This window comes from Furipterus horrens, unplaced genomic scaffold (genome assembly GCF_987537825.1).
Source record: "Furipterus horrens unplaced genomic scaffold, mFurHor1.1.pri manual_scaffold_1, whole genome shotgun sequence".
NCBI classification, from domain to species: domain Eukaryota; kingdom Metazoa; phylum Chordata; class Mammalia; order Chiroptera; family Furipteridae; genus Furipterus; species Furipterus horrens.
This window is the reverse complement of record NW_028327171.1, coordinates 204,912,687-204,924,811: the sequence shown is the minus strand read 5'-3', so window position 1 is coordinate 204,924,811 and position 12,125 is coordinate 204,912,687. Positions and strand designations below refer to the sequence as shown.

Sequence of the window (12,125 nt, the reverse complement as noted above, 5' to 3'; positions counted from 1 at the left end):
TGGCCCATGGACGTGCCAGCCACCAAAGACCACCACTCCTGGCAGAAGCCACACAGTTTGGCACATTTATAAAAGATGTAAAACAGGGTGGGGTGGAGGGAGACAGAAGCATGAGGTGTCCAGGGTGGCATGACAGACACCAGACATGCATCGTGCATTTAAGCCCCCTCGCCCGTGCCCCCCTCCCCAACCCAACCCAGAGAAGCACCCCCCACCCCCATCCCCTGCCACTGCCCTCAGGCTGGTGGCTTTGCAGAGGACAGGGGACCAGTGTGAGGGGTGCTACAGTGGACAAGGACAAGAAGCCTTGGATGAATCCGGTTGAGAAGCAGAGCAAGGGGGAAGAAGGCAGACATCCTCCACTTAGACATGCAGGAGAGTGGCCCATGGGGTCCCAGCAAGGGGAGAGGAGGTGGGGCCAACCTTGCAGAAGCCCTACCCATCAGAAATCTAAGGCAAGGGTCCCAGTGTCCTCTCCAAGCCCACCCTCCATGCACACGCACACACAGGTGACACACTCACAACCCTGAGCACACCCCAAAGGGGCTCACACCTTGTGTCCCTCAGGAGCCCTTTGAGAGCTTAAGAGAAGCTGTTCCCTCAGGCCAGGCCCAGCCTGAGACAGGTCCTCCCTTCTAGCATTCAGGCCAGTCCTCTCCAGGGAGGGGAGAGGGACAGCCATAGGCCACAGGGCCAGGTGGGCTGCGTGGTAGACCAGTAGGCCTCCCCACAAGCTAACAGAGCTAGTGACCATAGAGTCCAGGCAGGCAGGAGCAGCTATACTGCTATACCCGCACAGGGGGCCCTACACAGGCTGTTAGTGGTCCCCGGGACCCATATTCATAGTCCGTGTCTGTGGGTGAGGCCATGAAGGAGCTCAATGAGCTCCCCGTCTGCCGGTCCCGGAAGCTCTGGATATAGCTCTGTGGGAGAGTAAACACAGATGTGAGTGCAGCCACAGACCCCTGCCCTGAGAGCCTCCTCAGGCTAACATTCTCTCCCTGCAACCCCACAAGCCTGTGACTCACCCCAGACAGCTGTAGAGCTAGGACCTCATCACGCTCATAGTCCACAGCCCTGAGACCCTACCCTGTGCCATACCTCATTAAAATTCTTATTCAGATACCTTTCCCCCATCCCAGAGCTGGACCCATCAGGCTCCTGGTGTAGGGGTTATGATGGGTGGACAAATGCTAAGCCTTCTAAACAGTGACGAGCCCCTGGGGAAAGCCCAGTCCTGCTTGGACAGAGTTTACAACACTCCTTTGTCCCCCATTCGGATTGGAGGGGCTTGGAGTGCTCACCGGTGAGAGGACATCTCCATTGAAGCGTTTGATGGGCACTGGCCTGCGCCGATAAGCAGGGTCAGGCGGTCCAGGCCTTGGAGGAGCCCGGGGGCCTCTGGAGGGAGCCCGCGGGGGTCTCTTCTTGCGCCGCTTCTCCTTGCGCTCTTCCTGCTGCCTTATCCGCATCAGCTGCACACGCCGTCGCTGCCGGCTGATGACCACTGGGAAGGGATGGGCAGAGGAGAGTCTCAGAGGCCCACGTGCATCATCACCCTTCCTGTGTGGGGGCTCCAAGCTTCCAGATCCCCCTTCTGTGTAACTTCTGTGTAACTTTCCTGATCTTCCATCTCCCAGATGGGACTTCCATTGTTCTTTACCTCTGAAGGTCTTTGTGGAAGGCTCTTTCTCGGTACCCCCACCCCAGATGTTATCCCTCTCCCAGCCCTGAGTCCTAGGTGACTCCCTGAGAACAGCCATCATCATCTCTCAACTGGACAACCACAGCTGCCTCCTCACTGGTTTCCCTTCAACGCTTGCCTTCCCCGGTGCTTTCTACACTCAGCAGCCAGAATGAGCATCCCATACACTAAATTAGAGCATATTCTCCCTGCTTTAAACCTCATAATAAAATCTGGAGTCCTCACTGCGGCCAGAGGGCACACACCATCTGCATCCCTAGGTCACCACGATGGAGCATTGCCTCCTCTGCAAGCCACGCCCATTCCTTCCCAGGGCCCCTACACTGGCTATTCCCTTTTCTCTAGCTTTTTGCTTGGCTGCTGCTTTATCCTCAGGACTCTGCTTAAATGTCACCTCTTCCAGCTCTGGCTGGTGTGTCTCAGTGGATTGAGCACCAGTCTGTGAACCAAAGGGTCACTGGTTTGATTCCCAGTCAGGGCACATGCCTGGGTTGTGGGCCAGGTCCCCAGCTGGCTGCACGTGAGAGGCAACCACACATTGATGTTTCTCTCCCTCTCTTACTCCCTCCCTTCCCCTCTCTCTAAAAAAAATTAATAAATACTTTCAAAAAGAAATGTCACCTCTTCCAAGTGCTTTCCTTGAATACCCTGTCTATAATAGCCTTGAAAGGTCCCTCTTTCATATTACCGAGCATATCTCTTTCATAGCACTCTGCACAACTGGAGTTATCTTGTTTGTTTGCATGTATATTTGTCTCCCCCACCCACCCAAATCTAACCCCATAAGGACCAGGGGCTTTCTCTGTTTTGTCTCTGCGGTATCTCCAGTTCCGGAATGGGCTCAGCCCAGAGCTGCTGCTCCATACATCTTGTAGAATGAATGGTACCACTGAGGTCTATCTTCCCAGACCATAAGCGAGTCACCTGTCTCACCCTACTGAGGCCTTCCACTGCTGGTGTGTACAGCTTCTTCCCCTACTCCTGAATTGCTCACCGCCTCCCCCTCCCCCCATTTCTTTTATGCCCATCCTGGTGGTGCCCTCTCACCTTCCGTGTGGGAGTCCCCCTCGGCCGTCACCCTCCACTGCACCAGAACACCCATCAGGCTGAGCAGGGGCCAAAGCGCCAGCAGGGCCCAGCTCCGCCAGCAGAGTGGGGGCACAGGGGCGGCCCGCAGCCGCTCCACGGCGTAACGCCCCAGCAGCAGCAGCTCAGCAAAGTAGTCCGCGGCGGTGGCGATGAGTGCGGCACCAGTCACAGCGGTGGCCAGAGTGGTGAGAGGCCGGGGCCAGCGCAGCGTGAGCAGGGCGCAGAGCAGGCCGCCCCCCAGCAGCAGCCCCAGGGGGCCCCACACGGAGCCCGGCTGGTAGTAGGGTGCGGAGCCCAGCAGGGCGGCAGCGGCGAGCAGCAGACCGAGCAGCAGCCCCACCAGGAAGAGGCCCACGCTGCGCACCAGCATGGCCACCAGCCCGCACAGCAGCCCGATGCCCAGCGCGATGCCTGCACTCGCCCCGGCACTCAGCTGGGTCTCCAGCACCCGCTCTCGGTAGCACAGCAGGAAGATGACCACCGAGCCAAACAGCAGCCCAGTGAGGAAGAGCACTGCCTTGAAGCAGCGGTAACCTAGAGGGGAACAGGGGCTAGTGAGGGGCCAACATGAGGTCACCGCGATGGAGGCAAGGAGTCTGAGGGGTCAGGGTCATAGAATCACGGAGGAACCAGAGGCAGGACACTAAGATAAGAGAATCGGGGGTCACTGGGGTCCTGAGGGCACCAGTGAAGGGGTTACTGGGGTCAAAGGAGATCAGAGAGAGAAGTCATTAGAAAAAGTCATTGACGTGAACGTTGGACCTTTGAGAGTTAGCGGAATCAGAGATAGGTCATTGGAGTCAAAAGTGAATCGGTGATGGGGTCGTTGGGGTCTTTGGAGTCATAGGAGTCAGAGAAATAGGTCACTGGGGTCATAAGGGGATCAGCAATAATCATTAGGGTCTGTGGGGAGGAACTGTTCAGAGAAATGAGGTATTTGGAAATCAGAAAGAATTTGAGAGATGATGGTCACACAGGTTCAGAAGGACAAGGTCTTGGAGGGGTCACAAGCTTCAGAGACAGACGTCATTAAAAGGTTACAAAGAGAACAGGGAAGCAGGGTTATCAGGGACTGGTTCCAAATGAGGCCTTTGCAGGTCAAGGGGATTGACAGGGTGGAATCATTGAGAGTATTAAAGGGTTTCAGAGAGAGGGTAATATTGAGGCCAGAGAAATGGGATTATTGAGATCACAGTAGGGTGAGGGGCAATCAGGCAATGAGATCCTAGGAATCAGAGAGTTAGGAGAAATAAAGTTAGGATAAAAGGTGATGAGGTAACTAGGCTGGGGGTTACTAGGGCTTACAAGGAGCCATAGGCCTCCTAGAGGGGGTCAATGAGGATTATAGGGTGAAATAGTGATTGTGGAGTTCCAGGAAATGGAGGTTACAGGGCCATTGGGCCCCCTAAGGGTACCTGGAAGAGTGAGGGACCTGTAGATCCTAAACAATTGCGAAGATGCAGGTAGAGGGTCAGGGAGAGCCAAAGAGAAAGATCAAAGAGGAGATCCAGTTCTAGTAATGAAGGGAAGCAACTGGGGTCAGAACGAGGAGAAGGGTGTACACAAGGGCTCAGAGTCCAAGAGCCACGGAGTCAGGCACCCAAGAGGGGTAAGGTGACAGGGAAGCACAGGAGAGGGAATGTCAGGATGTTTTGAGCAACTTCAGAGGGAGTGGGTATGGATAGGGGAGGGAGGGAGGTGACACAGACTCTTTGGAGGCCCAGAATGTATCCCAAATCCTTAGAGGGGCACTTTCTTCTGCCCACTCTGCAGTTGTTCAGCCAAGAGTTTGGGGGTGGGAAAAAAAGGACCATCTGGCTCCCATTCCTGCCTACTACCCAGCCATTCTAGGGGGAGGTATAGAGGCATCAGAGCACAAGTCTCACCCACTTCTGCCAAGCCTGGAACCCAGACCTCCAAGTTTCCTTTGCACTTCTTTCAGTCACTTATAATGTACCTCCTGAAGGCTCTCCTTGGGCTCCCCTACAATAGTGCTTGCTCTCCTCTCTGAAGTCCTGTAACTCTTGCTATAGAGTCACTGGGCACTTACTCCACTAGTCCATCCAGCACCTTTGTGCAAATCAGAAAAAGGTGTGCCTTCCTCTAGGCAAAGCAGCCTAATGCCAAGGCCTAGAGTTTGGCAACTGGAACATGGGCTGGATTTCAGGCCCCACTTGCCTGTTCAATTGATCGCTCTTGTATAGTACCTGTCCTGTACAACTGTTCGTGGCAGCCCTGATTAGTGGAGCCTACCTTGTAGGCCATCTCCATGTGTGTGACTATCATCTAGCCTACTCTACAGCTGAACCTTGTACAACACAGGTTTGAACTTCAGGGGTCCACTTGTACATGGAGATTTTCAGTAAATATACAGTCAGCCCTCCATACTCCCAGGTTTTACATGCATGAATTCAACTGACTGCAGACTGAAAACAGTATTTTGGGTCCATGGTTGGGAATATGCAGGTGTTGAGGACCAACTTAAGTTATATGTGGATTTTTTACTGTACCCCAAACTCTTGTGTTATTTAAGTGTCGACTATAACATATATCACAGGCATGAATATTTAAGAAGTCTCTCTCCCATCTATACATTGTGGTAAGGGACCATGTCTCATTATCCTGCTAAATGTTTTCATTTTCTAGCTAGCACAGGGACCCAAACAAATCTTCACCACAATAGGTATTATTTATTGAGTCCCTACTAATTCTCACAACAACACTATGTGAGGTAAATATCACTGTTCCCACTGTTCAGATGAGAAGACTGAGGTTCAGGCAGGTTAATGTGCCCAAGGCATCACAATTGGTAAGGTACAAAGCCAGGTTCAAATTGAAGCATGCCTAATTTAAAAACCTGTGTTCTCTAGGATCTAGAGTCTAGATGATCTAAGAACATGTAGGATTAAAGAAAGTAAGAAAAGATAGTTATTCATGTACTAGCAGTGGCAGTGGTGGAGGTGATGGTGGTGGTGGTGATGGTGATGGTGGTGGTGGTGAAGTTCTGGAGATTTGGGGTGCCTCAGAAAAATAACTTAGGGAAACAATGGGAAGCCCAGCTGAGGAATGAGTTGGGGGATCTCACCGAAGAAGCAGTAGACGACTCCAAACAGACAGCACATGATGCAGACGAGGGCCGGCAGTGCCTGATACCTGCGCTCCAGGGGCTGTTCACAGGGTGCACCCCAAAATGCATCATCATCTGGCTCAGGGGGCAGCAGCTGGAATCGCAGTGTCGCCACAGTGCCTGGCATAGTGCTAGGAACGAAAGGGCGTCGCCCTCCCAGGTCAGCCTGACTGGAAGTTGGAGTCAAGGAGGAGTCCTGGGTCTCCACCAGAATGGGGCAAGAATGGGAGTGGGAGAACTAGGCAAGGACACACTGGACAAAGGAGTGGTGCCCACGGCAGGCATCCCTAAAGTAAAGGACAAAAGACAAAGGGAACAAAAGTGCCAGGCTAGAGGGGGCCAGGATGAAGAAGTTAAAAGGGGGACTGGTTTGGGGGGAGATGAGGGCAGTGTGCTGCCGGTGAGGAGGCAGCCAGGAGACTCGTCTTTGGGCGATTAAATCCGGGATCGCCCAAGATCGTCTTTGGACGACTGAATCCGGGATCGTCCAAAATCTACCTGGGCTGGAGGCGACCTGAGCTTTAGAGTGAAAGAGGCTGTGCAGAGGCCGTAGGGTCCGGGGTTGGGGGGCGCCAGAGGCCCCAGATGCCCGGGGTCCGGGAAAAGTCCGTCGTGCGGGGAATGCAGCTGCTGGGCCGAAGGGACCAGTCTCTGCGCGGCGTCGGCGCCGCTCCGCCTCCCACACCGACTGGCACTGCAGTCCCACGGCGTCCGGGGACTCGGGCTGGGCTTGGGGAAGGGAAAGAAGGAAGAGCAGAGGCTCGGGCTGCCCCAGAGCCGCGGCCCCATGCCCGGAGCCCGCCCGCGGCCTTTGGTGCTGATGGACAGCTCCGGCCTCGGCTCCTGACGTCACTCGGGCGCACTACCCAGGCAGGGGCGGGCTACTTCTGACGTCACGCGGGACGCACCAACCACGCCGGGGGAAGTAGAGGACTCCGCCCCGGCGTCTCCTTCTCCCTCTCTGTGGAGGGGGCACTTCCGGGGGTCCTTCCCCTTTAACCTCCCCCTACTCCTCCCTCTCCGGTAGCTGGAGCCCAAGACCCCACCCCGGAGGCGGGGCCCTCGCAGTGACACGTCGGACAGGCGGCAGCAGTGGAGGCTCCCGCGCCTAAAGCCGGGACCCTGAGCTGTACAGAGCGCCGGCCGGAGGGGGATTGGAGCGCGGCGTAGGGGATTCCGCTCGGGCCGCGGGCTCTGCTCCGCGGGGCGGGAGCAGGCCCACCCGCTTGGCCCAGGCCCTCCGGATACGCCCCCTCCCCGGGCCCGCCCCCTCGGAGCCTCCTCTGGCTGCTCTGGGGCTGCTGCGGGCCGGGGGCCCGCGGTCCGGGCGCCATGCGGGCATCGCTGTTGCTGTCAGTGCTGCGGCCCGCAGGGCCCGTGGCCGTGGGCATCTCCCTGGGCTTCACTCTGAGCCTACTCAGCGTCACCTGGGTGGAGGAGCCGTGCGGCCCAGGGCCGCCCCAACCCGGAGATTCTGAGCTGCCGCCGCGAGGCAACACCAACGCGGCGCGCCGGCCCAACTCAGTGCAGCACGGAGCTGAGCGCGAGAGACCCGGGGCCGGCGCAGCCGCGGGGGAGAACTGGGAGCCGCGTGTCTTGCCCTACCACCCTGCACAGCCTGGCCAGGCCGCCAAAAAGGCCGTCAGGTAGGGATCAGCCCCGCCAGCTCCACCCCGTGGGCACCGGCCGCGACGGGTGCTCTGGGGAGGCCGCCGGGGGCCGGGTCAGGCTCCGGAAGGAAGAGCCTGGCCGGCCAGGAAGTCTTTGGGCCCGGATAACTTCCGATGGCCCTGCTTCGCGGGGAGCTGTGGAGCCCATCTGGGGCCCTCTCTGGGCCCCGTCCGGCCTGGGCTGAACTTGTCTGCCTCTGTGCAAACCGGCTCGACTCCATGGTGCCCCGAAGGGATCCCCTTAGCTCCCTGGCTGGGCTGTTGGGTTTAGAGAAATTATTGATATATAAAATGGGTTTATAGAGAGAGGGAAATAAAAGAGAGAGAACTGAGATTTACCTGAATCTCCTGTTCCTGGGTGGGACACCTCCCGATGAGATTTGTGGGAGAGGAGTGATGTAGCCATCCCACTACTAATGCCTCTGCCCAGGCGTTAAAATAATTTCTCCTAAGTAACACTGAGTTCAAATTCCGGTTCTGCAACTTAACCTTCTGCGTTATGGGAGATAAAGTTACTGGAACTCCTGAGCTCCAGTTTGCCTCTCCCCCAAACACACTCAATACGCCCCTGTGCCACATATTCCATTACATCATTTATGTGATGTATTTGTGGTATACTGGCAGATTTACATAGAAATAAGTCCTCTATACATGGTGTGTAGAGTACCTATGAGCCAAGCATTTGCCTAAGTGCTTCAGGTAGATTGAATCAACCCCATTTTTTGGATGTGGCTACTGAAGCACAGATAGGTTAAATAACTTGCTCAGGGACGCAACTACTAAGTAGTGAAACAGGGAATCAGACCCACAGTATCTTTCATATATGCATGAATATCGCCATCTCTCCAAAACACTAATCTTTCGCTTAAATCTGCATGACCCCTGGGAGAGAATTGTTATTCTTATCCTATTCCTTCCCACACCGATTGTCTTTTTGATAACCTTGTGCTGTCTCCTCCCTAGAACCCGCTACATCAGCACCGAGCTGGGCATCAGGCAGAGGCTGCTGGTGGCAGTGCTGACCTCACAGGCCACGTTGCCCACTCTGGGTGTGGCCGTGAACCGCACACTGGGGCACCGGCTAGAGCGTGTGGTGTTCCTGACAGGCTCTCGAGGCCGTCGGGCACCACCAGGCATGGCCGTGGTGACGCTGGGCGAGGAGAGGCCCATCGGCCACCTGCACCTGGCACTGCGCCACCTGCTGGAGCAGCACGGTGACGACTTTGACTGGTTCTTCCTAGTGCATGATACCACCTACACTGAGGCGCACGGACTGGCGCGCCTAGCTGGCCACCTCAGCCTGGCAGCCGCTGCCCACCTCTATCTGGGCCGGCCCCAGGATTTCATCGGTGGAGAGCCCGCCCCAGGCCGCTACTGCCATGGCGGCTTTGGGGTACTGTTGTCGCGCACTCTGCTGCAGCAGCTGCGCCCCCACCTGGAAGGCTGCCGCAATGACATCGTCAGTGCGCGTCCGGATGAGTGGCTGGGACGCTGCATCCTTGATGCCACCGGGGTGGGCTGCACTGGCGACCACGAGGTGAGAAGCCATCCCGTTGGTGCCTCCTATCTGAGCTCGTGCACTTCCCTGAGAGGCAAAGGGGTGGTTGGAGATACAGGCTTGGTTTCCGTGCCAGTTCTGTCCTTTTCTATCCTTGTGACCTTGGGTAAATCACTGAGTCTCCTGAGCGTCAGTATCCTCGTCCATACCAACGGAAATAATTATTGCTTAGGATTGTTAAATTAGGAAAAATAAGGGAGCCTTTCACATAATAGGTGTTCAGTATGGGCGATTACTATTTTATTTGAGCCCCTGGACAGCTCTGAGATCATGTGCATGCCCATTTCATAGGTGAGCTAGCTAGCAAAGGCTACACGTGCTCACAACTGTCACGGTATTTACACCCACAGATTCTGACTGAAAGTCCACAACAGGTCATAGGATGGGTAGATGAGACACATACCATGAGGTGAGGGTGGAAGCTATTCCATCGTTCTTTCCAGTATGGACCCGTTCCTTTCCTCTCCCCAGGGAGTACATTATAGCTACCTGGAGCTGAGCTCTGGGGAGCCCGTGCAGGAGGGAGACCCTCGTTTCCGCAGCGCCCTGACTGCCCACCCTGTGCGTGACCCTGTGCACATGTACCAGCTGCACAAGGCTTTTGCCCGAGCTGAGCTAGAACGCACGTACCAGGAGATCCAGGAGTTGCAGGTATGGTCTGGGTAGGGGGCGGGAGGGCAGGTCTTGTGAAGTCTTAGAGATCCCAGGGAAATAAAATATGAGTACTAGAATCAGAACACACCTGCCTCCTGTCCCTCTTTGTTTCTATCCATTCTGAGAAGCCCCCCCTTTAACTCTCTGGCTGCCTCCATCTGGGGACTGGATAGGTAGGGACCCCAGGAGGGCAGAGGTTGGCAGGAGACAGGACCATCCCGAGTGGTGCCTGCTACTTGCCCAGTCTCCTAGCTGTGTGCTGGTCCGTGGGGTCTGCGCCTTGCTTATGGTCTGTTTCTCCAAACCAGTGGGAGATCCAGAACACCAGCCGTCTGGCAGCTGATGGGGAGCGGGCAGCCGCCTGGCCCGTGGGCATTCCAGCACCATCCCGCCCAGCCTCCCGCTTTGAGGTGCTGCGCTGGGACTATTTCACTGAGCAACATGCTTTCTCCTGTGCTGATGGTTCACCCCGCTGCCCTCTGCGTGGGGCTGACAGGGCTGATGTGGCCGATGTTCTCGGGGCAGCCTTGGAGGAACTCAACCGCCGCTACCACCCAGCCCTGCGACTCCAGAAGCAGCAGTTGGTTAATGGCTACCGACGCTTCGATCCTGCTCGGGGTATGGAGTACACACTGGATTTGAAGCTGGAGGCGCTGACCCCCCAGGGCGGCCGTCGGCCCCTCACTCACCGAGTGCAGCTGCTGCGGCCCCTGAGCCGCGTGGAGATCTTGCCTGTGCCCTATGTCACCGAGGCCTCACGTCTCACTGTGTTACTGCCTCTGGCTGCGACCGAGCGTGATCTGGCCCCTGGCTTCCTGGAGGCCTTCGCCACTGCAGCTCTCGAGCCTGGCGATACTGCAGCAGCCTTGACCCTGCTGCTACTGTATGAGCCACGACAGGCCCAGCGGGCCGCCCATGCAGATGTCTTTGCACCTGTCAAGGCACATGTGGCAGAGCTAGAGCAGCGTTTCCCCGGTGCCCGGGTACCCTGGCTCAGTGTACAGACAGCCGCCCCCTCACCCCTGCGCCTCATGGATCTGCTCTCCAAGAAGCACCCGCTGGACACACTGTTCTTGCTGGCCGGGCCAGACACAGTGCTCACGCCTGACTTTCTGAATCGCTGCCGCATGCACGCGATCTCTGGCTGGCAGACCTTCTTTCCCATGCACTTCCAGGCCTTCCACCCAGCCGTGGCCCCACCACAGGGCCCAGGCCCCCCGGAGCTGGGCCGAGACACGGGCCGCTTTGATCGCCAGGCAGCCAGTGAGGCCTGCTTCTACAACTCTGACTATGTGGCAGCCCGAGGGCGGCTGGCAGCAGCCTCGGAGCAGGAGGAGGAGCTCCTGGAGAGCATGGATGTGTACGAGCTGTTCCTGCGCTTCTCCAGCCTGCACGTGCTGCGGGCAGTGGAGCCAGCGCTGCTGCAGCGCTACCGGGCCCAGACGTGCAGCGCTAGGCTCAGTGAGGACCTCTACCACCGCTGCCGCCAGAGCGTGCTGGAGGGCCTGGGCTCCCGCACCCAGCTCGCCATGCTGCTCTTTGAGCAGGAGCAGGGCAACAGCACCTGACCCCATCCTGCACCCCAAAACCCTGGCCTGGCAGTGCTTCTCCCCCAACCACCCAGAGCCACATGCCAGTCTCCTTGGACAGCCTCAGACTTCAGAACAGCCCCCTGGGCCGCTCTGTCTGGCTTTGTGGGTCCTCAGCCTCAGGACAAGCCTGGCAGGAGGTGCCCTGGGAGCTACCCCTTCCTACCCCAAATTCCTGCCCCAGACGCTGCTGATTCAAGCTGTGGCCTCAGTATTTATGTAGTGCAGTCTGTCTGACGCCAGGCCTGCCTCCAAGCCCTGGGGGCTGGGCTGTAGATGACTGTTGGGGAAGAGGGGAGCTGAGAGAGGAGTGTGGGGGTCTCCCAGATTATCCCTTCTGGACCCCTGATGAAGCTCTCTGCCTTTAATAAACTGGCTGAGTGTGGATGGATGATTCTGAGTTTTTGAAAGGTAGGCAGGGGGCAGGGAGGGCTGGCAGTGAGGATGAAGTCTCCTTGTCCTGACTGGGCCTGGATTTCCTTTTCCCGGGGACCAAGTCATGCATATGCCCAGCCCTGCCCTAGCTCCCAGCTTGGTCACACATACACACAGAGAATTCTTTATGCCTCTTTATTCCTAATTTCGTCAGCACTTTATAAAACCAGACTGGAGACAGAGGCCTGAGAAGACTTCCTTCCCCACCCCCAAGCTCAGCCAGGGTCTGAAAGGTTTGTCTGCTCTCTGGGGCTGGGGATAGGGCAGGGGGAACTGGGAGCTGGGCCAGGCCTGCTGG

The 12,125-nt window shown here is 57.0% G+C and overlaps 2 protein-coding genes across 3 annotated transcripts; one reads left to right on the top strand and one right to left on the bottom strand.

Annotated features, from left to right (window-relative positions):
• Positions 1-194: 194 nt before the first annotated feature.
• On the bottom strand, positions 195-7,267 carry TMEM198 (transmembrane protein 198). The gene is made up of 4 exons (XM_090284491.1): positions 5,880-7,267; positions 2,753-3,328; positions 1,305-1,507; positions 195-923 (listed from the first exon to the last, which is right to left on the bottom strand). The coding sequence occupies exons 1-4, from the start codon at positions 6,046-6,048 to the stop codon at positions 786-788; spliced, it is 1,086 nt and encodes a 361-aa protein (XP_090140617.1). The 5' UTR covers positions 6,049-7,267; the 3' UTR covers positions 195-785.
• CHPF (chondroitin polymerizing factor) lies at positions 6,909-11,777 on the top strand. 2 transcript variants are annotated; one of them, XM_090284462.1, is made up of 4 exons: positions 6,909-7,567; positions 8,555-9,128; positions 9,621-9,800; positions 10,112-11,777. In XM_090284462.1, the coding sequence occupies exons 1-4, from the start codon at positions 7,254-7,256 to the stop codon at positions 11,369-11,371; spliced, it is 2,328 nt and encodes a 775-aa protein (XP_090140588.1). In that variant the 5' UTR covers positions 6,909-7,253; the 3' UTR covers positions 11,372-11,777. The 2 variants fall into 2 exon arrangements, with proteins under 2 accessions (XP_090140588.1, XP_090140577.1); XM_090284451.1 differs by lacking the exon at positions 9,621-9,800.
• The last annotated feature ends 348 nt before the right edge of the window (positions 11,778-12,125 follow it).